General features: G+C 38.6%; 1 protein-coding gene across 1 annotated transcript in view; it reads right to left on the bottom strand.

Moving 5' to 3' along the window:
- The window catches only part of CUBN (cubilin), a 143,290-nt gene that overhangs the window by 29,004 nt on the left and 88,589 nt on the right, over nt 1-25,697 (bottom strand). The window contains exons 37-55 of the mRNA XM_050971446.1: nt 25,464-25,669; nt 24,363-24,544; nt 22,519-22,708; nt 21,679-21,876; nt 21,201-21,347; nt 20,161-20,351; nt 19,691-19,874; nt 18,210-18,384; nt 16,998-17,176; nt 14,999-15,208; nt 14,564-14,704; nt 13,977-14,158; nt 12,278-12,449; nt 11,149-11,355; nt 7,996-8,145; nt 7,025-7,146; nt 4,959-5,184; nt 2,867-3,054; nt 497-653 (exon numbers count right to left, since the gene is read on the bottom strand). Of these exons, the coding sequence (XP_050827403.1) occupies nt 497-653; nt 2,867-3,054; nt 4,959-5,184; nt 7,025-7,146; nt 7,996-8,145; nt 11,149-11,355; nt 12,278-12,449; nt 13,977-14,158; nt 14,564-14,704; nt 14,999-15,208; nt 16,998-17,176; nt 18,210-18,384; nt 19,691-19,874; nt 20,161-20,351; nt 21,201-21,347; nt 21,679-21,876; nt 22,519-22,708; nt 24,363-24,544; nt 25,464-25,669 (3,407 nt within the window). The remainder of the gene's footprint in view (nt 1-496; nt 654-2,866; nt 3,055-4,958; nt 5,185-7,024; nt 7,147-7,995; nt 8,146-11,148; nt 11,356-12,277; nt 12,450-13,976; nt 14,159-14,563; nt 14,705-14,998; nt 15,209-16,997; nt 17,177-18,209; nt 18,385-19,690; nt 19,875-20,160; nt 20,352-21,200; nt 21,348-21,678; nt 21,877-22,518; nt 22,709-24,362; nt 24,545-25,463; nt 25,670-25,697) is intronic.

The following is a 25,697-nucleotide window of genomic DNA, read 5'->3' as shown; positions in this document are numbered from 1 at the left end:
TTCAGAATTCTGATTGCTTCAATGGTGTTTCCCTCAAAGCCCTTAGTTTCTTGCTGTTTTCATCTGAATGCCATGAAGGGCAAGTGGTTTCCTTTGGCAGTATCCTACAAAAATTCCAAGCAACCAACAGCAACTGAGCAGCACCTTTTCTACTTCTGGTAGAAAGCACATATCATGGTTGAACAAATGTCTTTTAAAGAAAATTAAAGCACTAGTTAGCATGCAGTTTAACAATGAATTTTTAAAATTTAAAGCCTATTTATCCTTTTCAGCACCCTGAAAAGGCAAAGATGGCTGAGAATAACTACAAAATGAGAGCTGCATCTTAGGCAAGTCCGACACTTGAGTTCATTGCACTCAGAATGGAAGCACTTGGTTTCCATATCTGAGCAGAAGCTTCAGTGCCTTGTTGGACTGGGCTCTGAATTGCTACACACAGGTCAAACTAATCCCAAATGGAGTAATTAAGCAGCCATCTGGCTTTAATATTACTTACTGCTTGTGAAAGATGCAGAGAAACCTGGAGCAGGAGCATCCTGAGACTGAAATACTGTAGTTATCACATTGTTTGGAGCAACAACAGGATCAGGAGCTGAACTTCCACATCCTGTGGCTAACAAAGCTGCAGCTTCTTCATTATTTCCTCTCCACACCTGGCAAGGACAGATTGGAAATGGTTTAGTGCTTTCAAAGTCTAAGTAGTGTGTGGGAACCCAACAGGAATTACATCTGCAGTTTTTCTTTCCATAGACTAAGGGTAGGATTCATCTCACAGTGAATCTAAGAGTCCTAAATTGGAGCTAATTACTACAGTCAGTGGAGACAAAAAGGTTCCTTCAAGGAGCGAGTCACAGTGAATAACTTGGGTTGCCAGGGACCTCTGAAGGGCATCTGGAGATCATTTGCTTGAACCCTTGCTGGTAACAGAGCAAACATAGATCAGGTCCAGGGACAAGAGAAAAACATTTTATGCATATCATTACCTACTTCCATTTTATCTCTGCTTACTTAACTCCGTACAACCTATGAATATGCATATCTGTGTATACAAGTGATTATTACAGGTAATCCTTATGTTATTCAGTAAATAAAAATCAAAGCTGTCATGCTAGGTTAAGACATAGGCATCAGATAATACCCAGTGCTACTAATATTGTTTTAAAATTTATTTTGCATTCACTTTTTCAATGACAAGTCTCAACTCAAGTAAAGACTTACTGTAATAACTCTTTCTAATAAAGAAAAAAACTCATGATGTTTTATAGTGTTACTTCAATTGTACCAATAGCCAATTGAAGCTCAATGAAACCATGCATCCTAAAAAGCACATGCAAGTTTAGTAGGTATTTAAGAGAAATCCTCTTCAGGTAATTACTTAAATATGTGCTTGAGGTTCACAGTTTAAGTGTTGAACTTCAAGACACATGTAAAATGAAACATAGTTATAAATGTCTGATGTTGCTTAACATTTAAATATTTTCCTGAATCAGGGTGTTTATTGACAGGATTTTAAAAGTCTGTTTAAATAATGAATTATTTATTCTAATAATAAAATTATTATTGTTGATGTGTTTGAACAGTTTTAACAGTTTTTTAGTGTAGCTTATACCCAAAAAGTTATAATATCTGATTTTTAAAATAATGTGTTTGAAGGAAATTCAGTGGAACTAGTACAACCACACGAAACTATGATTTCTCCAAGCAACCATCCTAGAAAAGAAAGGGTTAGCCAAGGGTTAGTCTCTAAGTGTGAGCATATGAATCACCTCATTCATGTGACCAGGTGTTTGAGGCAATGAATGCTCAAAGGATTAATTTATACAGTCTATAGCCTGGCCAAGGTTTTGCAAAGTCACTATTGATTTTGGATTACTCTCTTTTTGGCTGCTCAGTTTGGAATAAAAGGAAGAAACTTACATCATTCTACAGCTTTTCAGACACCTTCATACCTTTCAAATTACACATTTGGAAAAGGAAGTGGGCATCAAAAATTTCAGATCTTTCTCTGTGGAGAAAATCTCCAATTGACATAGTTCTGCTTATGTCATTCAGGGCAGTTTAGGAATTTAAAATGAAAACTTTTACTGAGTAGCATTAAGACTTTCGTATTAGTGAAATGTATTGTAACATTGCATCAATTAATTGCTGGAGCAGGTTATGAAAAGACAAATCTAATCCCTGTGGGGTTTTTTTCACAGCCTTGAAAAATGAGTGCAACTGTAAGTTGGTTGGTATAGATCAGATGTACAGCTGCTCAAGCCTTCCTACATGTTGTAAAATTATGTTTGCCCTTTATTTCAAGTGGGAGTTGTATTGCTGAGGAGAAAATGAGCACAAAACCACTGAACATATGCCAAATGCCTGAGAAAAAAATGACACTGAAATATGCAAGACATGTCCACTCTATTCTATTGCTGTGAAAGCAATGATTCTTGACAACATATGAAAGATCAGATTTCTAGCTTTGTTTCTGGAAATTAAAAAAAGAAGTGGATCCTGGACAGTCTAAGTACTTATAAAGGAGTTTGGTATAATTATAGTGTAAAACTCACAGTTTTTTTCTTCACCGGAGTAATTGAAAAGAACTTCTCTTCATGCTTTATTTTCTCGTTATTTTCTGGTTCTGAAATAATGTATGCCTTTTTGATATTTTTCAGTTTTGGGAATGCATGTAGGCTGATGGTTCCACCTCCCTGCTGGAGGTGGAACCTCAAGAACTGATGAAACTTAAAATTTTTACAGGCCAGTTCACAAAGCATGAGAAAATGGACTGTATGATACAAGGACTTCAGTTTCCTAAATTTTGAGCCTTTTTGAGTCCAAACCATAACACATGCAAAACAGTGATCTGAAATCATTATTTTACCTTCACATAACTGGTCTGGCAGCTTCCATTGCTATCTGGAATCTGGAAGTTCCTGTGGAAGTTCACCTCCAAGTGTTTGCTTTCATGTGTAATGATGGTCCACGTGCATCTGCTGTTCATGGGAAAGTTTTGAGGCCAACGAGGGGACTTGATTGTACCATTGTCTGAGTGAATGATCCCACCACAGCCTGGAAAAAATAGCAACAGATTGGAGAAATGTTTAAATATTTTTGAGTGGTGTTGTGTTCAGCTTCGAATGGTTGTTTCCTTCTGTGGCTGCAAAAGTGAGAGAGGAAAGCCCTGATACTCACTGCAACTTCATTTACCCCTCTTGGTTTTCTTTCTCCCACCCCTGCAGCAGGGAGGTAGTTACACTCTAGAGGTGTCTCTTTGTACTTCACTTTATTTTCTTCACGAGCTCATTCTTGCCACTTCACAGCCTTTTACAAGGTCCATCTATAAACTCCTGGCAATTTGAAGTGACTATTGCTTTGAAAGAGTGCAGGGGTCAGGAGTACATCTGTGTCTGCAGGTTCCCCACACCCCACAGCATGCACATGGTGACAGAGAGCCATTCAGAAAAGCACTCTGGGGGCAAAAAACAGTCTACTGATATATCCTTTTTTCTTCTCACTCTGCAGCATGCAAATATTGCAGCTCCACATGTGAATTGTTCAAGCTACATCCGTTCACCCAGGGCAAAATGGTGACCTCCCCCGCCTAGGCAGCCCTGCGGATTTCTGTGGAATTATGGGATGGGCTGAAAAACATGCCTTTAAAAATTGCTAACAGATCCATTTATAAAGGGCAATAGCTGGTCATGGCTCTGTGGCAGCTCATGATTTTACACAGAATAAGTTTAGGTAATTTGAAACATATTTGCAAATACCATGCCAAGAATAATTTATTAAGGCTATGTGTACAGTACTAGCAATCCCTTATTATTTCAGATACAGTGTAGCAAAAGGATGAGTAAAGGGCAAAAAAAGGCTTTGTAACATCCTATTTTTTTGCCTTCTAATTAAAAAAAAATATATAACAGCTTTAAAAGAAAGATGTTCTTTTTCATTCTTCTCTGTTAGAAATGGCAATTGTGTTTAGAAGGATGTGAAGCCAAGTTTTGGTCACAATACCGAATGCAGACCTGGAAATTCTCAGTGAACAAATGAGAAGAAAGCTGAGGAAAGTAAACTAGATATAGATATAAATGAAAACTCACAGAGAATATTGCCTATGCACACAGCACATGTAGGCTACACCACTAAAGAGTGGGCTTCATTGCACATGAAGTCTCAGGGAACAGTGTCAAAAACTTGCTAAAATGATAGTGTATACTCATGCAAGCACAGGCTATTGATATGTTTAAGAAGACATTCCATCAGCTAACTGTGTTAATACAGCTGCGTCATTAGTGGGCAGAAAGACGATCAGGATCAGCCAGAAGGTTTGCAGCTGGAGGTGACACTAGGAAGCATATGCCAGCTCTGTACTGAGCTGGCATTTCTGTCAGCTGTAATCTTTGCTGTAATTTCTGCCCTGCCACCATCTGCCACATCTACCTTTAGTCCTTTAATGATTTCCTTAAATACACTGCACAAAGGGTGAGCTATAGAGTGATGGTAATTTCAAGAGAAGGAAGGTAGCTTTGAGAAATGTACCATTCAATCCTGTGTGTCTACCACCTTCAGAAGTGTAGCAACATCTCCATCACAGTGTAAGAGTTCTAGGCTGTTGTCACATGTGCTCTTTGAGGTATTCTGTCTGCCTCCCTGTTTTGGAACTCACTTCTTCCTAGTTTTAAGTGTTTAAACCAAATCAAAACATGGAACAATTGTTATTCATGAAGTGAAATGTCTCATAGTCCTTGACAATAGATGCCACTGCTGGGAGGGTAATGGTGATGGTTTCAATTTACAGCCACCAAGAAACTGCCAGTAGGAGGTTTAAAAAGTACAAAATCAATCCAAATTTGAATTCGTTGTGTAAGATCAGAAAGCACTGGATAAATACTTATTTTTTTTTAGAACTGGCTTCTTTCAAGGATCCTGAAGATGATGGCATGCCTTTCTTTTGTTCTTTAATACAAACTTACCTAAGGATTCTGCTGTCCATGTTGCATAAAAGCCACCTCCTTGAACGGAGTGATCAGAATTAAAGATGATGACTAGCTTGTTGGAACCAGAGCGAATAGTCCCAGGTGAGGTGTGTCCACAGTACCTTCCTATGACAGGAGACCCTGGAGAGCCACCATTCAGGATAGTAACAGAATCCCACTTACAAACTGGATGATTTTCAATGTGGAAGGCTGTAAAAGTAAGCTGCAACACACAAAGGTGACATTCAGGTGCTAAAACTAATCACTCTAGGGAAGGGTATAAAGCAATTCCAGACAGATCCTGTAGCCATCGGGGCACAATGATTTCTGGGTACACTCAGAAATCTGACCCTCAACTTTATGATGCTTTCCTGCAAGTATTGATTGAAATCTTGCCACTAGAAGTAACAGCAGCTGCTTCGCTTGAAGACAGAAGTGGAAGAGGAATTCATAGGTTCAAAACTGGCATCATTCGTATTTTGAAACGAAGTATGTGCTGCAAAACAGTGCTGACTATGTACAGGTGCTGAACCACTTTCCTGCACACAAAGCTTCTGCTCATGAAATATAACTAGCTATGCAAGCAAAAGGCATTGGATTATTTTTTTTCTTCCTATTATTTTGAATCAATAGACTAACAGTTGCTAAAAATAATGTTTGTTTCCACCAAAACAGACACAGTTCTGTGGTTTGTTCCCGTGGGCCTGGATGCATCACATCAACAGACCGGGCTGGACAGGCAGCTCCTGACCCTGCCTGCCTCCCCACCAATGCTGCTTGTCCTTGGAGAGATGCACTCACACCTGGGATTTCCAGTTCAAACATTTAAACTGCTGGTTCTGTAGACTCCAGGATTTGATAATGCTGAAATATTGACGTACACTAGTAACTTCCTGGCCTTGTTTCCATCAGTTTTGGGATTTTGTAAGTAAGTTTCAGGAGCAGGATCTTTGTAGAAAAGTTTAGCAAACATACAGGATTTTTTCCTGTACCTTTTGTGTGTCTTCACTTCCAAAAGAACCTGTCTAAAACTAAATACAAATTTAGCTGTAATAGTTTAAATTCAGGACTTTGCCAGCAACTGGAACTGGCAGCTTATATTGGAAAAAATGAGTCTGCCTTCACTGAGCATGCTGCTGTTCAGTCCTTTCAAAACAGAAATCTGCTTTCATCTGATTAAAATTAGTTCTGCTTTAAACTAGTTTGTGGATTAAATAGAAATCTTGTGTTCTACAAAATAATCCTGTATTCCCTGAAATAAGTACATAAGCAGTGGTCAGAATATCGAGTAGCAGAAGAATTAGGACCATGGGTTTGCATTTCTAACCTTTGCAGTTGTAAGCAAGAAAACATGATATAGAAATGAATGAAAGACATGACATATGAAAATTTGCAATGTGCTCCCACAAAACTGCTTTTCAGATATTTTTCTGACTCCAGTGTCACTGATTGCATCTGTGCTTGAAAAAATCAGCCAAATAATTCAGTGGATTAAATTTTGTACTGCTTGGTCATAAAGGTGCTTAAATTGGTCTGTCAGGAGTTTGACTCAAGAAAGTAGCACCTCAGGCAGACTTTTAATACTTATTGGGAAACTGGAGCAACATTTCATTGATGTAATTTGTACCAGAAATCATATAATGTTCCTGACTAACCAGTAAGACACAAAGTGGCTTGAAACTTTCCTGCAGAGAAGAAAACTTTCCTGAACTTTTCTTCAGCCTCATGTTTATTCTCATGATAGTGACAATATCCAGGAACATCTAATAAAATTAGTTATTTCAGTTTTGTAAAAATAGCAAGTAGTTGTTTAAAGGAGAATTCAGTGCTTTGTTTTGAGGTCAAGTAATACTAGGAGCCTTCTGTTTTTCAGAAAGGACAATCTTCAAACAGTTTTGTTTTGTTTTGTTATCTTCATTCGCCCTTTTAGTTAAAATCAATGGGAAGATATTTAATTATTCCACATTTCTGATCTTCCAAATTGTCTCAGATCTGTTCCTCAAAAACTCAGAACGTACTTCTCACTCTGTCTGCTGTGCATACAATTGTGACATGTTACTCACAGTGATGGTTTCACCTTCAGGGGCTTCCAACACCCAGGAGCAGCGATTCAGACTGCTGTAAGGCTCTGGGTAGTTAGGGCTTGAGATAACTCCCCATTCACCTGACTGTACACCACCACAGGCTGCAGGAAAAAAAAAGGAACATTTCAATGCATTTTCAGAACACAACACTATAATCAAATGAGTGGAAGATTATTCAGCTTGTAATAGTAATAAAATATATTTAAGATGCGCTGATAGAGTTAAAGGTGAAGAATTTATCTGGGAAATTCCAAGTTTTAAAATCTTAGTCATTGAATACTGAGTATAAGGATGCAATGACCTTGAAACTTTGCATTTATTCAGATGCTTAATATAACTCTGCAAAACCTTTGCCAGCTGACACATCTGCCTCTTCCCCCTTATCGTCCATTTGTTTATCTCACTCTTAGGCAAAGCAGTGCCATCCTTGGACCAACACAATGAAGTAAAAAAGTTTCTGATGTGCCTAGATAAGCCCCAAGGCTAAATTCAGCTGTGACAGGAAGAGTAGCTGTTCTGGCACATAAATGGCAAAGTGCTGTAATTTGCACTGATATGGCTTCAAGTAGATTTCAAAATGAGTGCGAAGGTTCAAGCAAGCAGAATGCATTTCAGCTCTGCTAGCACTCCAGAGACCTATCTGAAGTAAGTCAAACTTGGCTGGTATTACCTGTTACATCCCCATTCCCAAGAGCAACCAGCTGCTCTGAGTGTTGCAAAATCTGAAATGTGGTTTGGGGAATGCCAACTGTGAGGCAAAAAATCCGAGAGTTCAACTGCTAGCGCATGCTTGCTTTAGAAGATATAAACAGGGGCTTGCACTGTGAAACTTTTGAGGACCTCTTTGAGAGTTGATCCCATCAGGACTACTCTCCACATCACCAAATGACTGGCAACATTCCCCAGAAGTGCCTCAGTCAGCTAAGACAGCAGGCTATCGAGCCATTTACCTTCAAATGTGTAATGGGCCAAGAATCCTTTATCTTCTGTGTTTCCATCACTGACAAACTGTACCCAGACCTGGGGGGCAGCTATAACTAGTGGCACAGATGGTGCAGCCTGACCACAAAGTCTGGCTATTAGCTCTCCATCAGCATTCCCTAAGCAAAGGGGGAAAAAAGAGAAACAAAAAAACACAGCACTTTTTGAGTCCCGAAAGAGCTACAATAAGATAGATAAAGGAATAGTGCAAACATGCAATTCATTCTGTTTTGACAAGAAAATGTAGAAGTGTACATATCACAATTAGTCACTGATTATTTCTTATGGATATAAGCAGAGTGTTGCAGTTCATTGTTGGGATCTAAATTTTGGCAACAAGAAAGTTCTCTCCAAAGCTATACCAATGACCCTTTTAATACCCTGAGCTCATTTTCTCCCCTTCCTGCCATCCTGCACACTTTCCTATGCCATATCAGACATATCAGACACACAAAATCCTTACTGTTCTGCCTCAGAACTACAGACCTTTTAGGGAAAAGTGGTGGAAAGAGATGGGACCAATCACATGGATACCTATTGAATCCCTGTTTTTGTGACATCCTCATTAAAGTCAACAGGGACTTCGAGTTTTCTAATGTATAGGGATGTGCACCATCCAGGAACTCAACACGTTGTTCTCTGTATGGCAAAAAAAAAAAAAAAAAAAAAAAAAAAGCAAGCCAGCATTTGCTGAAATCCTTGAAGCCTAAAAGGAAAGCATAGCAACACAGGCCACTGTACTTGAGTGACACTGAATGTTTGCTCAAGTTGATGAGCTCCTATCCATCCCATTGCCAAAAGCCGTTTCTGTTTATTACTGATAAATTCCCAGGAAAAAGAAACTAAGGCTAATAGTGTTCCTCATGACATCCAGGCAATGACATTCCTAAGTTCACTTCTCTAATAATAGCAGCTTGCTGGTCTTAGAAGTCTTCCTTCAAAAGCAACTCCTAGCACTGCACTGAGTGGCTGGCCATTCTTGTGAAGAAGGCAGTAGAGCAAGAGGGGAAAATTTTGGGTGCTCTTGAAAGCCTTTTTAGAGTAATTCCTAATCATGGGTTGGTTAACTTCACATTTCCATCATAATCAAGTGACAGCCACCATTTGAAATTCCTTGAAGTACAAGGAGGAAAAGGGACATATAAAAAATTCTATCATGCAAATTACACAGAGAAATGCTACAAACTGTCCTGATAACATGCACTAAAAATTATATTGAGCTGTGCAAGCAGAAAACATTAATGAAAAATTGTGTTCAGGAAAAAGTAGCAGTAACTCCTTTTAGCATTAGTATATTAAATATGTTTTCAGTTTTGTGCATTTTATGAGGTGATTAACTATGTGACAGATGTCACTCAGGTTACTCAGTCTCTACAGTGTGAAAAGTGGTACCAATCATTGCTTTCATGAATGGCCAGCTGGCCAGAGATCTAGGCTGTTGATAAACAGAAAACAGAAATACTGTGCTGTAACATTTCATTCAAACTGAATTGAATGGTTTGAAAGACAAAATGAAGAGTCTTCCACAAAACCAAAAGTTAGGAATATTCATTGTAGCAATATGCTCAGCTGTATTACCATGTACTACCTACAGGCACATGCATGATAATCTAATAACCTAATACCTTACCCTAAAAAATTTGAAATACTTATTTTATCTATATACCTTAAATATTAGTCATTGAATCCCAGTCAATTCTGCTTTTAATTTTTTTTTTATTTGAGTGCCATGAAGTGTGTTGTATGGGCATCACAAAAGAATTTTGCACATCTCAGCTCCATTTGGGGTCTCAGGTAAGTTAAAGTAGAATTGGACCTTTCCCTAACTATGCATCTGCTGTGTCAAGAGTCTTAAACAGCACCTGTCTGAGTTTAGTGGCATTCTGCACTACTGCATGTCACTGCTCATTACATGTCACTTGTCAGCATACACAGATGAATCAGGGCATTCTGCTTTTGACACCAGGTTAGCTGTGAAATTGGAGGTCCATTAGTAGTGCTGAAATGGACACTGGTATTTAGATGACAAAACTGTGTAGAACAAAACTAGACTGCAATTTCTTTCTTTTAATTTTCTTTGATTGTATTGCCTGGAGGCCTGAGGTTCATGATAAAGTGAGAGTAGCAGGAATGGATGAGTAACAAAGCAAATATATTTTACTGTTTCTTTCTCTGAGTTCTTTTCTATTATTTGGAAGAGAACTTCTAGGCTACACAGACATGCAGGGTGTGGCTCTGCACAGGACAAACCAATGCTACACAACCAAAAGCTCTTGCTCAAATGAGTGCAAATAAGGATGGGACAGATTGCTGCTCTCAGCCTTTTCACATGTTTCAGAAAGCATTTCCTGGTAAATTAAAACCTGCTGTCTCTGGGACTTGCAGGTACAGCCTTTCCATGAAGACAGCTGCAGCTTTCATACTACATTTGGCATTCGCTGAGCGACTTCCATGTGACATTTCCAGTTGCTTGCTCTTGTGGATAAAGATGCTCAAATATGCAGGGATATAACTGGTGCAATAATCCTTTGATTTTTTTTTTTTCATTTAAAATGCATTAGTCTGTGTTTTGCAATGTATTCTCACTGGAAATAAGCATTTATTTTTGAAGAGTCATCCTATAGAACACAAAAATGGATGTGAAGTGGGTGTGCAGTCCAGAGGTCATGAATAATTCAAACATTCTTTACTCCATTCCTGCTGTCCCTGGAGATATTTCAGGACCAGGGAGAGAATGGGGAGTTCACCAAATAAATTATTTTGATAACTGCAAATGCCATGTCTCAAGGCAAATGAAGTGAAATTCATATTGTCCCATGTAAAGAGAGAGTCAGGTGATTATTGCAAACAGCAAAACTATTTATGTCCCCAGAATATACATTTAGTTTTCCATTTTCTCCCCTGAAAGAACACATGACCAAATCCATGCATCCTTTCCTCTGGTGGTGAAATCCCTTTCTAACATGGATGCAACATGGAAGACAGGATTTGAACACTCTTAAATGTACAGATTCTACAACAGCCACTCCCTGGAAATATATATCAATGAGATTTGGCACAAACAGAGTTGTACAACCAGAATCTTGATAGGCTTCATCCATTCTCCTGCTGAATATACAAACCTATTCGTAGCTCTAGGTAGTCATAATGGCAGTTCTGGTGATCTTCCAAGTGGAAATCCTCAAAAGATATATAAATGGATGAATTATAGTAAGAGGGATTTTCAATGATCCATTCGCAGTTCAGGCTACTTGTGTAATTTCTGATGCCATCATAACCAGGAGAAGACAATTCCCCACCTGTATGTGCCATCAGGATTCCACCACAAACTGCAGAAACAAAATATGGATTATTTAAAAGTAGTAATAATTCTTGTATGAGGACAAATTTTGCCCCACTTCATTCAGGTATGCTCACATCAGAAAGCACGTGGTGATTAGATCAAAACCTTTTCCATCTTCTAACTTTTTTATAACTTACTGCTCTGTACAAGAGAATTCTTCCCTGCTTCCCTGGAATTTACTGGCAAGTCTTTAAAAACACACACGTAAAGCAAAGAACAATTATTTACAGGATCAAATAAAATATTTCAGCATCACTATCAATATAACAGGCATTATTTAATATTTTGATAAAATCTCACTACAGCTTCAGTTCAGTACTGCTCAGCCCTACTCATTCTAGGCTCAAGAGAAAAGAATTTATGGAAGATACTCTCAATGCCATAGTAGGATGCTTGGGGTGGGAGCTGGAAAATAAGTTCAAAAGGCTCAAGGCTGTAGTAGTAAGGCTTTGCCAGCTGCCTCCTCTCTGGAGGCTGAGCTTGCAAAAGTAGGTTAGCTGCACTCTTTCACAAGCTACAATGACTTAATTACCCCCCTGAGTAGTAAGGAAGCACTTAAATTATTCAATTTGTCTATAGCACTGTGCTTTTTGAAAGTTTTCATGGAATAAAGCTGCTTCAGACTATCTCTTACTCAAGACTCTGTACAAAAAATAAATCAGTAGGGACAGCAGGGACTGTGATCCATAAAAAACCACATGAAGTCCATTGCTCACAGAGATTCTCCATTTTTTTTCAAGTTCTTTCAGCTAATTAAAGATAAATATCTATTCCCATTCAGAGATGAAAGAGAAAAAAGGTGTCAGAGATTTGTTATCTGTTTAGGTAATTTTGTTGTATATGTGCCAGTACTCTAGCTATGAAATGACTTGCCAGAGATCATCACTTAGATAAAACACATACACTACCTGCATCTTCACTAGAGGTGTATGAGACACTGAAGCCTCGGGCAGCACGGGACATGTCTGTCACCAAAATGACTTTCATTGTGTTCCCAGTGGATTTCACCTCAGTGCCTGGATTTACCTCCCCACACAGCTTGGCCAGCTGGGGAGAGCTTTGCCCAAGGCCATTGTAAACCTGTGGAGTCAAAATAAACTCTTATGACACCAGTATACAGTCACATGAGCATCTCCTGTGTCATTTAAGAGTGTTTACACTCTTTAATACAAAATTCTCTGATGTCCCTCACAAGGGGTTAGTTCTCAAATTTACCCAAACCTTGGAAGAAACTTTCATTGCCTTGAGTGGATGAGGCCCTGAAGTAAACATCAAAAATAACTTGCTTATTTTGGTGAAATACAAATAATTCTCTCCCCCTCCCCCCCTCTCTCCTTTCCAAACAGAAATGGAAATAATTTTATTGAGAAGAACACTGTGGTTTAGCTCAATATTTATATATTCGATCACTTAATAATGCCAGTTCCTGATCATATTAATTTCATTTCAATTCAGAATCTGTATTCTTGTTAAAGCCAACACAAGCTTTATCAAAATCTTCTCCAACATACTGAGTGCTGGTGGGCATTTCTGATTATTTCAAACATTTCACTTTTTGATGATTCAGGAATATTTTGCTCTGTTTCCTTCAAGCACTCTTTAGCCTAGCAATTAATTTCCTTCTTTCTACTCTGCAGTACAAGCAAGACAGAAATGATGTTTCCCACTGAGACTTGGAATATATTAGAGTGTTGAAGGCATAAAAGCCATCAGGAAAAATTTTCCCTGTAAGAGGTCATTATCTGACAAAAAGACAGCTGCCAAAGGTTTGTCTAAAGTACCTGTGAAGAAAAACAAGGGAAACATCATCTACAAACCTCAGGGGTTGAATGGCTACTTCAGACCCCCATGCTTGAACTTAGATTGGCTTCTGATCATCCTACAGTTAATTCCTGTGTTTGCACATCTTATCTGAGGAAGTGGGAAGCTAAACTCTACTTCACATTCCTGCAATTTCAGAGGAATCATATTTTTGAGGCATTTGTACATCTGACCAGGTCCAGGTCTGTGTGCCAGGCTTGAATTTTTTTTCACTAAATAACCAGAAATCAAAAATAAACATGATAAAGTAACCAATATCTACCTTTTTTCAAGATGGAGAGTGATATACAAGTAGAGTTTCCTGGGGTTTCTCTATCTTTAGTTCAGAGCAGCCATTTGCTGCAATCTCTGTCTTTTTCTATTTTCTTTTTTTTTTTTTTTTTCAATGGACAGCAAAAAGTAACAACAGCAGTAGATACTTCCTAAGTCAATAAAACCTGGATCTGACTGATGGATTTTGTTTGCCCAGAAAAGAGACATTGAAAGCTTTCAAAAACCCAAGAAAATTTTTCATAATTGATAAAAAGACAACTTCAGTGATTCCTTGAAGACTTCTACTCTGCCTGGGCCACAATTTCAAAATTTCCATACCCCAAAACAAGGATATAAGGTTAGATGCTCCACAGTGATAACTTTCTCTCATTTATCTGCTTTCCCCAGATTAAATTATGATTTGTCTGAAAACCATATATGGGTCTGTAAGTGACTTTTCAGCTTTATTACATCCATTAATTCTCCCCAAAGGGATTAGGAAGAGCAGTTTCTGACTCTACACCCAATACTCACAGCCACATAATCTGATGAGCAGCTCCAGTGCTCTTCAGTTTTCATGTCATTAAAGGTTAGGGTCACACGTCGGCCTTCTTCCACTGTGATCCTCCATTCACACACTCGGTTATGCGGGTATAGGTTGGGATAGTTGGGTGAAGTAAATGTTCCAACAGGTGCAGTAAGATCCCCACCACATTCTGAAATATACAAATATTGGTACACTTCTCAGAGTAAAGCATTGCTTATAGAATTGTAGCCAAAAAATAAAAAATCAATATTGTGAGAAAAAGAGATCCTGTGAGGTTGATTTGATCCCACTACCCTGTCCATATGTTTGTCTAAACAGCCAAGTTCCTGCCAGTCTTTATCACTCAGCCATATAAGCAGCTGAATATTAACTGACCACAGCAACTCCTTTTAGTCTAATTGTTAATATTTCCTTCTCTGAAGGACTCATCAAAGGCTTCAGAAGCCTGGGTGACCCACAGGCTTTGATGCCATATAATACAAGCCTCTCATTGTGGCAAGACTGAGACATTTCTGACTATGGTCTGTGGTATAGGTTGCTCCCTGAGAGTATATTTCAACCCTACAAATCCAACCTTCAGTACTGGAATCGAAGCGCAGTCTGAATCCCCGGGCATTGACTGATCCATCAGTGACAAACTTGACATAGGCAAAACTGTCAGAGGTGTCCACAGCATCAGGGAGAGTATTACCACAGTACCTGCCCAACAAATTTCCTGCAAAAATCACATAGAGAAAGAAAAATTGATATTAATATATTATTTATATTTATATTGAAAGGTCAATTTAACTGGACAGGCAGGAGTAAACTAGTGGAATTGAGTTATTGCTGGCAAATAGAAGGGTTTTGTTCACCTTATTTTGTACTATGAAGCAAGGTAGACACAAGAAAATACTGCACATTGAAAAGGCTCACTTTATACCCAAAGGGAAATGCTTTTAAGAACCTCAGGTGAGGTTTCCTAGTAGTTCTAGGGAGGGGAAGGAAAGCACTGAAATAATTCTCAGACCAGAAGCGTTGTATTCTCGGATCTCCACGAAGTCATTTGTGCACCCAGCAGAGCTTTGGATATCTAGGCCTTCTAGTCTGATGGTAAGATAGTGGCCCCTTGGACCCTGCAGAAACCATTCACACAACAGGTTGTCTTGATAATGAAGGTCAGGATACCCTGTGCTTTCGATGATACCAGTTTGTCCTATCACTGTCCCACCACAGGGAGCTGCAAAAAGAAGAATATTATTTGGACTAAAGAACGTCACAGAGATGATCTTTCTCCTAAATAAGACTTACAAGGTACAACTGACTTGTTCTCTAACTGTGTTAATAAGACAGGAGTTGCCTTCCAATTAAAAATCTTTCATGTTCTCAATCTAATTCAATCAGTCCTGGTTGCTGTTATGTTTTATTTTTTCACATCCCCCCAATACCCACACACACCTTGCCATTGCAAACATCCCTTTCTCTCTTTCCTATCTCTTATAATTTGGATAAATTCACAATTTTCAATCCAATCTCTATGTCCCTATTTACCAGAAAGCCTTGCAAACATGTAACAGGTAAATTAAAAAGAAATGAAACTTGCTAAGTGTGGAACTCAATTCTTTATGACAGACAAAAGTTGACTTCTGGTTTGGGTCAACAGTTGTAGTTCAGACTCCCTTTTCCTTCCATGCCTTCCATTCACTCCTTGTGATGCCTTAGTGAGTAATCACTGCACAATGTGTAAAACAACTATTAATTTTATATTCTCTCTCTCTGAACATTCATTTCTCTGCAGTACCTGCAAACATAAGTTTGTAGTAGTAAGGCATACAGCAAACATGTGCTTACAGGCACATGGTGGGATTCTGAGGGTGGTCATGTGTAGGTCCAGGAGCTGGACCTTGATCATCCTTGTGATTCCTTTCCAAATCAGGATATCCTATGATTCTATGAAACAATATTCCCAGGTGGATTTTTTCTTTTAGTGGATTCTGTGTCTGTTAGTTACTTTTCATGGCAGTAACAGTTTGTTCATACTGTCAGTTCTATGAGTCATTAGTGCTTTGCTTCAAGATGGCTGGCATTCAGCTAAGATACTGTAAATCTGATACAGTTAAATGTAAATTATGGCTTCATATACTAATAAATATATGTATATATGCAAGTTTCTTCAGTTTTTCACATTCAGAAATATGATAGCACTCTATTTTGGCTTTAGTGTTTCAGATCTAATGCACTGAGCAAAATTCTGTATAAAACAATATAGTTCACTGCTTTCTCTTTGAGAAATTAACTGTCTTAAGCTTTCCTATATAAGTGATACTAACATAATGGATTTTATTCTTGGAAGATTATTAACATCATCAAACCCAAAAAAAGTATCAAAATTCTGAATCTGATCAAGGACTGTTTTTTCTTGAATTTAAATTCTTATCTAGTGCTTTCTAACCCTGCTTTTGCAGCTTGAGAACAAGTAACTGAAGTATTTCTTCCCCAGATGGCAAATAATGGTTCTCATAGCTCATTCCTTTTTCAGTTCATTATTATGCTGCCCCTGTTTATCTAGCAGCTTTATTATAGGCCTATTTACATTTACATAGAGACACTCCTAATTTGTTCTTCTACTGCCAGTTCTCAGCTGATCTTCACATTCCCTGCCAGAAACCTGCTCAGGAAAGTGACACTAAGTTTGCAGGCTGAAAATCAAACCATGTTACATGACTTTATCCACACAGACCTTTTTCCTACTGCTTCTTTGACAACTGGCTTTGGCAAGTGGTTATCCAGTAGCTGTTTCTGCTACTGCTGGTCTATGAGCTCTTTCCTATTAATATTTCCTTAATTTTCAGCTCTTCCTAGGTGCAGAACATGCTGATTTGCTGATGCCTTAGCTCTAGCAGTAACTGAAAGAGGCATGTTCCTGTCAGCCCATCCCACTGGTCTGATTTAAACCCTTTTACAAAAGTCTAACACTTGAAACCAAAATCTTCTTTAAAATCATAGAAACTGATAAATGCAAGCATTACCAATGGAGTATTTAGCATTGAATCCCACGTGTGTGGCACTGTTGTCAGACCTGAACCTCAGGTACATGACAGCTCCTGAGGATCTCTGTGAGCCTGGCATCAAACCTCCACAGAGCTTGGCAATGAGGGGGGCACTGGAGTCAGCACCGCTGCGCAGCTCGAGGTAACTGGAAGTGCAGCTGGAAAAGGAGACAATTTTCTTTTCAGTGTATGGCAGTAGTGGTTCAAAACCATTCCAGTATGTGCACAAAGGCATGAAGCTGTAGTGAATTAGATTGGTTTCCATGCAGTGAGACCAGGACAGAATCAACAAGATCATACTCTATTGCAGTTATGTAATAATTGAATCAGAAGAAGTGCTAGAAACATTGAGAAAGATTCATCTAAAACTCAGTCTATGATCAAATCAGTTCTGACAGGAGCAAATTCTGGGTCGGGATATGAACAGCACTGGTGAAGTAGTTGTGATCATCTTAAATACATTTTATTGGCAGGATTCAGATTCAGCAGATACTCCCTATTAGTCTCACTGAGAAGTGCTGAATTAAGGGACAACAACAAGAAGATTAAGGAAATAAAAATTCAATTTTGGGGTCTAATTAGGTGGGCATACAAAGACCCAAAATATCTTAACTATAAGCTTTGCCTTCAGAATGGTGCAGTGTCCCGGATGCTAGAAAGGACACCTTTGGGATTCTCCATCCTTCAGTATTTTTCCTGGATATGGCTTCACAGGCTCTTCTTTGCCTTACAGCCCCTACCAATGAAGCTACATTGGCTGGAAAATAACCTTGTTTTATGGTCCAGGCAGGGGGTGCAAAATGTGTAGACACCTTGCAAACCAGCTGGCAGGCAATGGAGGAGGGAGGCAAAGTGTCATGGTGGCAATCCATTTAAAAGCACCCAAGAGTCCAAATTACTGAAAACGTGGATATGAAAGGACTATGGGACATGGATTTTACAGAAAGCACCTTTCTATCATGGATGTTTCCACTTTTTCTGTCATACTAATTTCTATTGTGCATTGCAACATCCTAGGAATGTAAGCCAATCACCTGATAGCTTCAGTGATCTCTCATAAATTTCTTAACACCATTTGATTTTAAATGTAGAAGTGTTTGTTCTCTGGGAGGAATTAGAGAAAGTAACAGAGAAAGAAAAATAAGAATGGAGTCTCTGAAGAAAAATAGGCGAAACAATGTGGATGTGTACTTTGGTGAAGGTTCAATGTAAAACTGATCTTCAAATTGCAGCTCTACTGCATGTCCATTGGGAGCAGTTATGGTCCAGACACAGTCAGCATGCGGAGGGTAATTGCTCGGGTAGTTGGGGGAAGATGTGTATCCACTGGGGTTGAAATCACTGATATAAATGTTCCCTCCACAGGCTGGGAAAGAAAAAATCGCCAGTAAAAAACAGCATGAAAAGGAAATGGGTGAGGCATCATGAAAAAAGACTTATCACTATATTCCAACAGAGTTTCCTTTTGATGTCATATAGTCACATCAAAAAAACAAATGCATTTTATTGCTTGCTGTGGGAGAGCATTTTAATGCAGTAGAATCCTATACTCCTGTGCTCCTGCTCACCTAGTCATCCTCATTTCCAAATGTTCAGGGTCCTGATTTGAACTGCTATTGCTTCTTCCTTGGATTGCTTATAAAATAAGCAAAAAACACATTCCTTGCTTTGTTCCTATGCAATTCCCAAACCCATTAATATTTCTGTGAATTATTCCCAACTTCTACTTTCCAAGAACTGAAATATCTGAGATAATAATGTGTCATGGAATGCCAGTCAGAGCAAACATGAAGGTTTGTTCAGGTCCTTTACCTGACAAAAATATCTTTATTTCAACCAGAACCTTTCTGCCCCAAACTCCCTCTACATTCTAGCAATAATGGTTTAACCTGGGGCTTTACTCAAGTTCCATGAATTGAAGTGGTAGAAATGCTATTGTACAGCTTCACCTATTCTCCTCATGAATTCTCTGAAGTAATGCTAATTCTTTGGGGCAGCAGGGAAAGTAAGCAGAAATCGAGCACTTGAAGATTTGAGCTGATGGACAGGTCTCCTTAGTTGTTTAGATATTCTGTTTAACAGGTCTCCATGTGTGCCAAGTGGTGTCTGTTATGAACACAGTGGGATAACTGCAAATGCCAAGTTTGTGATTGCCTCCTGGGACCTGGTGTCTATTTTGTTCATTCTTTCAAAGAAGTTGGCTTTGGCAACTAATGTTATTTTCTCAGCTGGGAGTAAAACTTGTGAGAAATGTTGCCACCTTTCTAGACACACTACCCTGAAAAGTTCCTGACCTCATGTGGCGCTTGCATGGGGTACCACATGTTCAAAATAAAGTTCTTTTTTCCAGGAGACTTTCCTTTCCTGTATGAGTTTTTAACAAGTCTTCCTAACTGCAGATGCTACTTTCCCTACTAAAGGGTCTGTCTTTCTTTTATTTTTTTTTTTTTTTAAATCTATCTTTAATATTTTCAGGGTCAGTGACGTGAGCCTGATACTCTTTTAAAAGGAGAAATCTGAGTGTCAGATCAGAAGTCATGCAGTACAGGACATTGTTGCAGATATCCACCTTTACCAGGGTTGGGATTTTGAACAAAAATAACCTTTAAGAGGACCAACTCCAAGTTACATATGCATAAGTTGCAGAATTTAAGCTTGTTACCTAGACTTACCTAGACTCTTAGCCTCATATTTCAGTTTGAATCCTTGACCCTCATTGCTACTGTCAGAAGAGAAGTGGACAAACAGCTGATTGTCTGTGGTGTGCATGGTAGAGATGGGGCTGCTTCCACAAAATCGCCCATTCCCTCTTGCAGACACCAGAGGTGGGGCAGCATTATCTAACCCATTTTTCAGCTAAAACAGAAATTGATAATGTTACTCAAGCAAACAGCCCTGGAATGTAAACTTTGTGCACACACCATCTTAATGCTTCCAGCCACAGGGGAAATTAATAAACTAGTGATTAATTACTGCACATTAATAAAAAAGAGAGAGAGTGAGATAGAGAGAAATATCTTTGGTATTCTCTTTTGGTGGTTGCACCCCATGACATTTTGAGCTGCTCTACTGACACATAAATCTACAAGATTCAGTAGGTTTAATAGCTTTGAGGATTTGGTGACCCAGCCAATAACCTCACCTCTAGGTAATCTCCAAGGATGCAGGAAGTATCCTCGCTCTTAATCTGGAAAGGCTGTTCAAAATGAACAGCAATGATAGATCCAGGGGCTACCACTACATGCCAGGAACAATTTAGATTAGGAGAATAGTTTTGAGGGTAGTTGGGGGATGTTATCACACCCCTGCTTGTGTGCAAATAGCCTCCACAACCTGAAAAAAAAATGATAAAAGTTGAAGCAAAGAGAAAACCCCAAAAGCGTCAACTATTCACCTATTCATTTTGAGAAAAACCCTGTCTCCTAAAAGATATGATGGGTTAAAATAAATTTTGGAGTGAGTGTATGAAGAGCTGAGGGGCATATAGCAATGTGCATGATGAATGATCTCCCAAATCACAAGCTTATAGATTTCAAGAAGACATATCAAAATTATGACCGTGACACTGTTCTCAGACTTAGCAGATGAGTAGGCAGGCAGCAATGTCAAGGAGCTACCACAGCATGAGTTTATCATTACCCTGTCTGAGGACATTGCTCCTAGCCATAGACCAAAACACTGCCATCTATTCCAGCTGCCAGTCAGAAAAACTTCCCCAGTTGTCACTGTTGCCTGACCACTTCTTTGGTGCCTCAGCCCATTCAGGAATCTGTCATCATTCCTGAGTTCATGTGGGAGGATTGTTACTGGAAATTGCTGACATTCCTGCTAGAATTTATACAGACTCCTACATTTTTCTCTTTCTGCTTTGAGTCATTTATTTCTTTCTCTTAGTTCAGCATTCTTTCACCCTTCAGCTGAGCTGTTATAAACTTAGGCATATGCTTTTCTTCCTTCTGAGAAGTGACTGGTTGGGTTGAATCATGCTTTGTTGCATTATAGTGCTGAGAAAATGGCAAATTTTACCTTTGTAGAGTCGGAAATTTATTAACACATTCATGAGAGGTGAATAATTAGACGTGCGTGTAATTAATTAAATTGTAGACAGCTCTTAACAATGCCAGACTCTCTAACCCAATTGCTAGCAGCAAGGAAAACATTTATCTGGGAGAGAAGTCTTACTTTTGTGATAAGAGGCATTAAACCCAGCTCCAGTGACACTTGCATCCGACATGAAGTGGATGAACATTGCATCTCCAGTTGATCTTATTGGCCCAGGAGGTTCTCGTCCACACAGAGTAGCCAGTGTTGGGGAAAGACCATTGTCTCCTGGGATGAAAGGAACACATTAGTGTTAAAACTGAATTAGTCCACATCTGCCTGCCTGTTGCTGTGGCTCACAGTTTCAGGAAGGTGCTTTTCAGGACCTTTTACCCCTTACAGAGTTAGAAATATTTTTATAGATCACCAAACATTTTGCTAGACTTTGCTAATTTTATTTTAACTAGCAGAATGTCTCAGAGTAGAGGAAGACTACTGTTTTAAGGCATGTTCCCATTGCTATCTAGATTGTTAAGCTCAGTGGAGATGAGCATTTGAGGAATTTGAACCTTGGGTCTCTACTGCACCCTGTCAGGGTAGGGCAAGATTGGCTCCTCACCATCTTTGATAATAAGTTTGTCATAGTTGCATGAGCTGTGAGATTCTATGTCCAGTGCCAGGATATTGAGCTCCACAGTAGATCCAGGAGCTCTGATAAGCCACATACAGTCCTCAAGATTTCTGTAATTCAGTGGCCAGCTCGGTGAGAAGAGGAATGAAGGCGTTTCTTCAGTTGTTACAGAGCCTCCACATGCACCTGTCATGGACAAGAAGACAAAAAAAAAGAAAGCCTTCTCTTTTTAAACTGAATATGCAATATAAGATGACAGTCCTATAATAAAGCACAATGAGGGCACAGTGATGATGTGTATAGCTAAAATAATACAGGAATTCTGCAACTTCAGTTTGGATTGGAAGTATAAAACTTGAAAATCCTCATCCTTAAGGATGTTCCTGTGCCACCTGCTTCAACAGTGTTGTGACCTATTTTATCTTGAGGAATATCTAACAAAATACCTAAGAGCATCTACCACAGTTTAACATACGCTGTTGTGCTTGTTTCATGTCACAGTGGCCAATGATTTAGAATGGTTTTTCAAGAGGGATAATTTTCCATGAAAGCATAACAAATGTTTAGATTTACTTAAATACCTATGTAAAGAAAAATGATCCTCTAGCAACATGTTTATTTTTAGAACACTGTAAATTAGTTTTTCTGAGTTTCTAGAAGTTTTTTTTAAAAGATAGTAAAATGCTTCATTAAAATATCACTGAAATCTTTCCCTCATTAATAACTTGGGCTTTCTCTAGAGGGGAAGTTTGTTTGGAATTCTTTAAGTAAAGCTGAGTGTATCACTGGCTGTAAAACTTGTAGCTGTGAAACTCACTGAAAACCCACCTCTAGCAATGGTCTGTGTAACAGAAGAAGCATCCACTGCATACCACTCCAAAAGAAAGCCTTTTCCAGTCACAGATGAATCTGACTGGAACTGGATTGTCATTGAACTGCCAGAGGATGCAAAAGAAGCAGGGTCTGCACCACAGTACGTTGCAACAAGACGAGAATGAACTGTGGACCCATCATACACCTGCAGAGAGAAGAACAGTGCTGTTCCTCACAGAGCCAGATTTTCATCTGCCCCATGCTCAGCAAATTTCCAAGGAGAAAATCACCCTCTTAAAATGAGTGAGGAATCTTTAAAAAATCCAAGTTAGAGAGAAACCTCTCTTATAAAAAGGAAATAAAATCTCTCTTTCCATTATATGCAGTTAAATGTAAAGCTTTCACAGAAGAAGGATCTGAATGGAAGTCATGAAATTCACCACATTCCCTATCACAGGGCTGCTCTTTGGGGACAGAGAATGACATCCCACTTTAAAAAAATGTCCAAAGGTACAATTTTTACCCTTGATGGGAAAAAACCCAAAAAACCATGATATGCAGGGGAAAGAAAAGGAATTACTTTTCTTTTTTCCTTTATCTTTTTTCCACCACTGAGGAACATGTGTATTTTGAATTCTATCAGATAAATATACAGAAATATTTTCTTTATTTTATGTATTTATAACCCAACATCTTGTCTGGTTACAAGGCGTTTCTCCTTTGCCACCTTTCAAGCTTATTTTGTTCTCATCTACCACCCAGTAAAAAATGTCCAGTAGAGAAAGCTAGGAATTATCAAATAACCATTAACATTGCATTAATGATCTGATCCTCGAGTCAGATTAAAGATCATGCTGATTTACACTCACTAAATGTCTAGCTGGTTTAAGAAACTCATTTTGCTTTCAGAGGGACAATGAAAGGCAGGCTGAGTTAGGAGAAAAAATGCTGTTAATATATGACATGAGATGAAAGAAAAAGTTTTTTTTCCTTTTTGAACTAATATTACATTTGAATATCAGTAAATTAATAATGAACTGAAAATATTGAACTAGTATTAACTTTCTCAAATAAAGAAAAAGGATAATTGAATAATTACCTACTTATAAAAAAAAAAAGAAAGCTAGAAGAGATTTACCTTATTTAAGTGGTTATGTTGGCTAAGTTCAGAAAGAAGTTGTAATCTCTATTGTTCATTTTGCTTAGCCCTATGAGTGCTGTGTTGAAGATGCTCCTGCTTATTGCTGGCGGGTTGGACTAGAGAAGCTGTAAAAGGCCCCTTCCAACTCCACACTATTCCACTATTCTATTTGTTAACCTGGCTAAACTATATTACGGGGGGGTACAGAGAAACAATCAAACTGCAAGAAAAAGGCACCTTTCTACCACCAGCAGCCAAATTACTGATGCAGAGAGCAAAGAAGGTGCAAGAATTGTTCCTTCTAGGATTTTAAAATAACTTTATTTTTAGAAACATTGAGATGTTACTATCGCTGTTGTCCTTAACTGAACCAGCACAGAGCAAATTTCAGTCTGGTATCTGACCTGAAATTCTTGAATAGTAATATTCAGGATTGTACCACTGTGGACTTATTTTCAGTAAATTTCAAACTCAGAAATATCTGTTAGGGAGCCAAAGGGTATAAATAAATAAATAATTATTGAATATATTATTGAATACATATTATTGTATATATAATACTCTTCCCATAAATAATAATCATTGGAAGGACAACACAGCAGAAACAGTGAGCCACACCACACCCTCAGAAATGCTCCCCATTCATCCTGTGGGTTTCTCTATTTGTCCATTTTACTAAAATTGATGGAAATAAAATAACTTGTCAGAATGAAATCACCTTTAGACTGTCATACTGGCACCTGTGATGATTTTCGATATCCATCTGCAGGATGCGGCCATGGATAACCTGGGAAGCGTTAACGCTTATCCGCCACTGGTAATTGGAATTGGGAGGGTAACTCCTGGGCCACTGTGGGGAGGCTATTTGTCCTCTGTCTCCCACAATGTCATTTCCATACACTGAAAAACAAGAAAGAGACAACTAATGCCTCTGATTCATGTAGAGTAAAAGAAACGCTGGGGGCCCATCTGATTTAATTTGCTTAGGACTAGACAGGGCTGTAAGACATGCCTCAGACAGCTCTAGGATGCACATCTAATTATTTTCTTGTTTTGAGAGATGCAGTGTTCCCTTTCCTGAAATAAATTACCCATTTGAGCCATATGGGTTTATATGAAGGGAAGCAGGAAGACAGCACACCTAAACTCCTCCCTGACTCTGACTACTTTATGTTCATTTCTACCCAAAAGCATTAAAGATTTTTTTTTTTTAATGCCTGTGTGCTTTCTGGTGAAAAATGGTTCTGACTTCATTGAGGTCTGAACTATTGATAATTCATTTTGAAAAGGAGTTAAACCTCAAAAGAAGGGAAATTATTTGAAGTTTAGCATGCATAATCAAAATGGCTGTGGATGTTTAGCTTCAGCAGTCTGTTCATGCATCAAGTCAGACAGATGTTGGCAGTGGTCCCTTGAAATTTTAGATCTATAAATTGGCATAATTTCTTTTTTCTAATTCCGCTCCCTGGTTGATGGCATCTAGATCCAAACCAGAAGATGGACACAGTCACACTCAAAAAAAAAAAAAAAAAAAAAAAAACAAAAAAAAAAAAAAAAAAACCAAAAAGAAAGCTGAGAAATAAATACTTTTTCTTAATTGCCAATTGGCTAATAAATATGATATACTTCTGGCATGTTTAAGAGCACCCTCTACATTCAGTAGAGATTTTACAAAATACTTTTAAAGTGAATTTACAGACCTTTTGACATCAGCAAATATTTTCTAATAGACTTCAGAGACCCAAACAATCACTTTTTGGAATAATTTCAGAAGTACTATGAAAGAACAATAGTTTTCAATCAAATTACATCTACTTACAGTGAGAGAAGGTGGCCCTGAAGCCAACATCTGTGCCTGAAGTGTCTGAGACAAATTTGACCCAGAGGATATGTCCAACAGTTGATGTATAATTTGAAGGGAAGGAGCTCCCACAGAATCTTCCTGCCAGCCTGCCTGTGTCACTCCCTTCACGAATCTCCAGGAAATCCTTGGTGCAGCCACTGCTTTCCTCCAGCTGAAATGCTCTGTTTCGACAGCAGCAGAAGAGCATTA

This window comes from Serinus canaria, chromosome 2 (assembly GCF_022539315.1).
Source record: "Serinus canaria isolate serCan28SL12 chromosome 2, serCan2020, whole genome shotgun sequence".
NCBI classification, from domain to species: Eukaryota; Metazoa; Chordata; class Aves; order Passeriformes; family Fringillidae; genus Serinus; species Serinus canaria.
The sequence above is the reverse complement of the archived record's forward strand: the minus strand, read 5'-3'. Positions and strand labels throughout refer to the sequence as shown.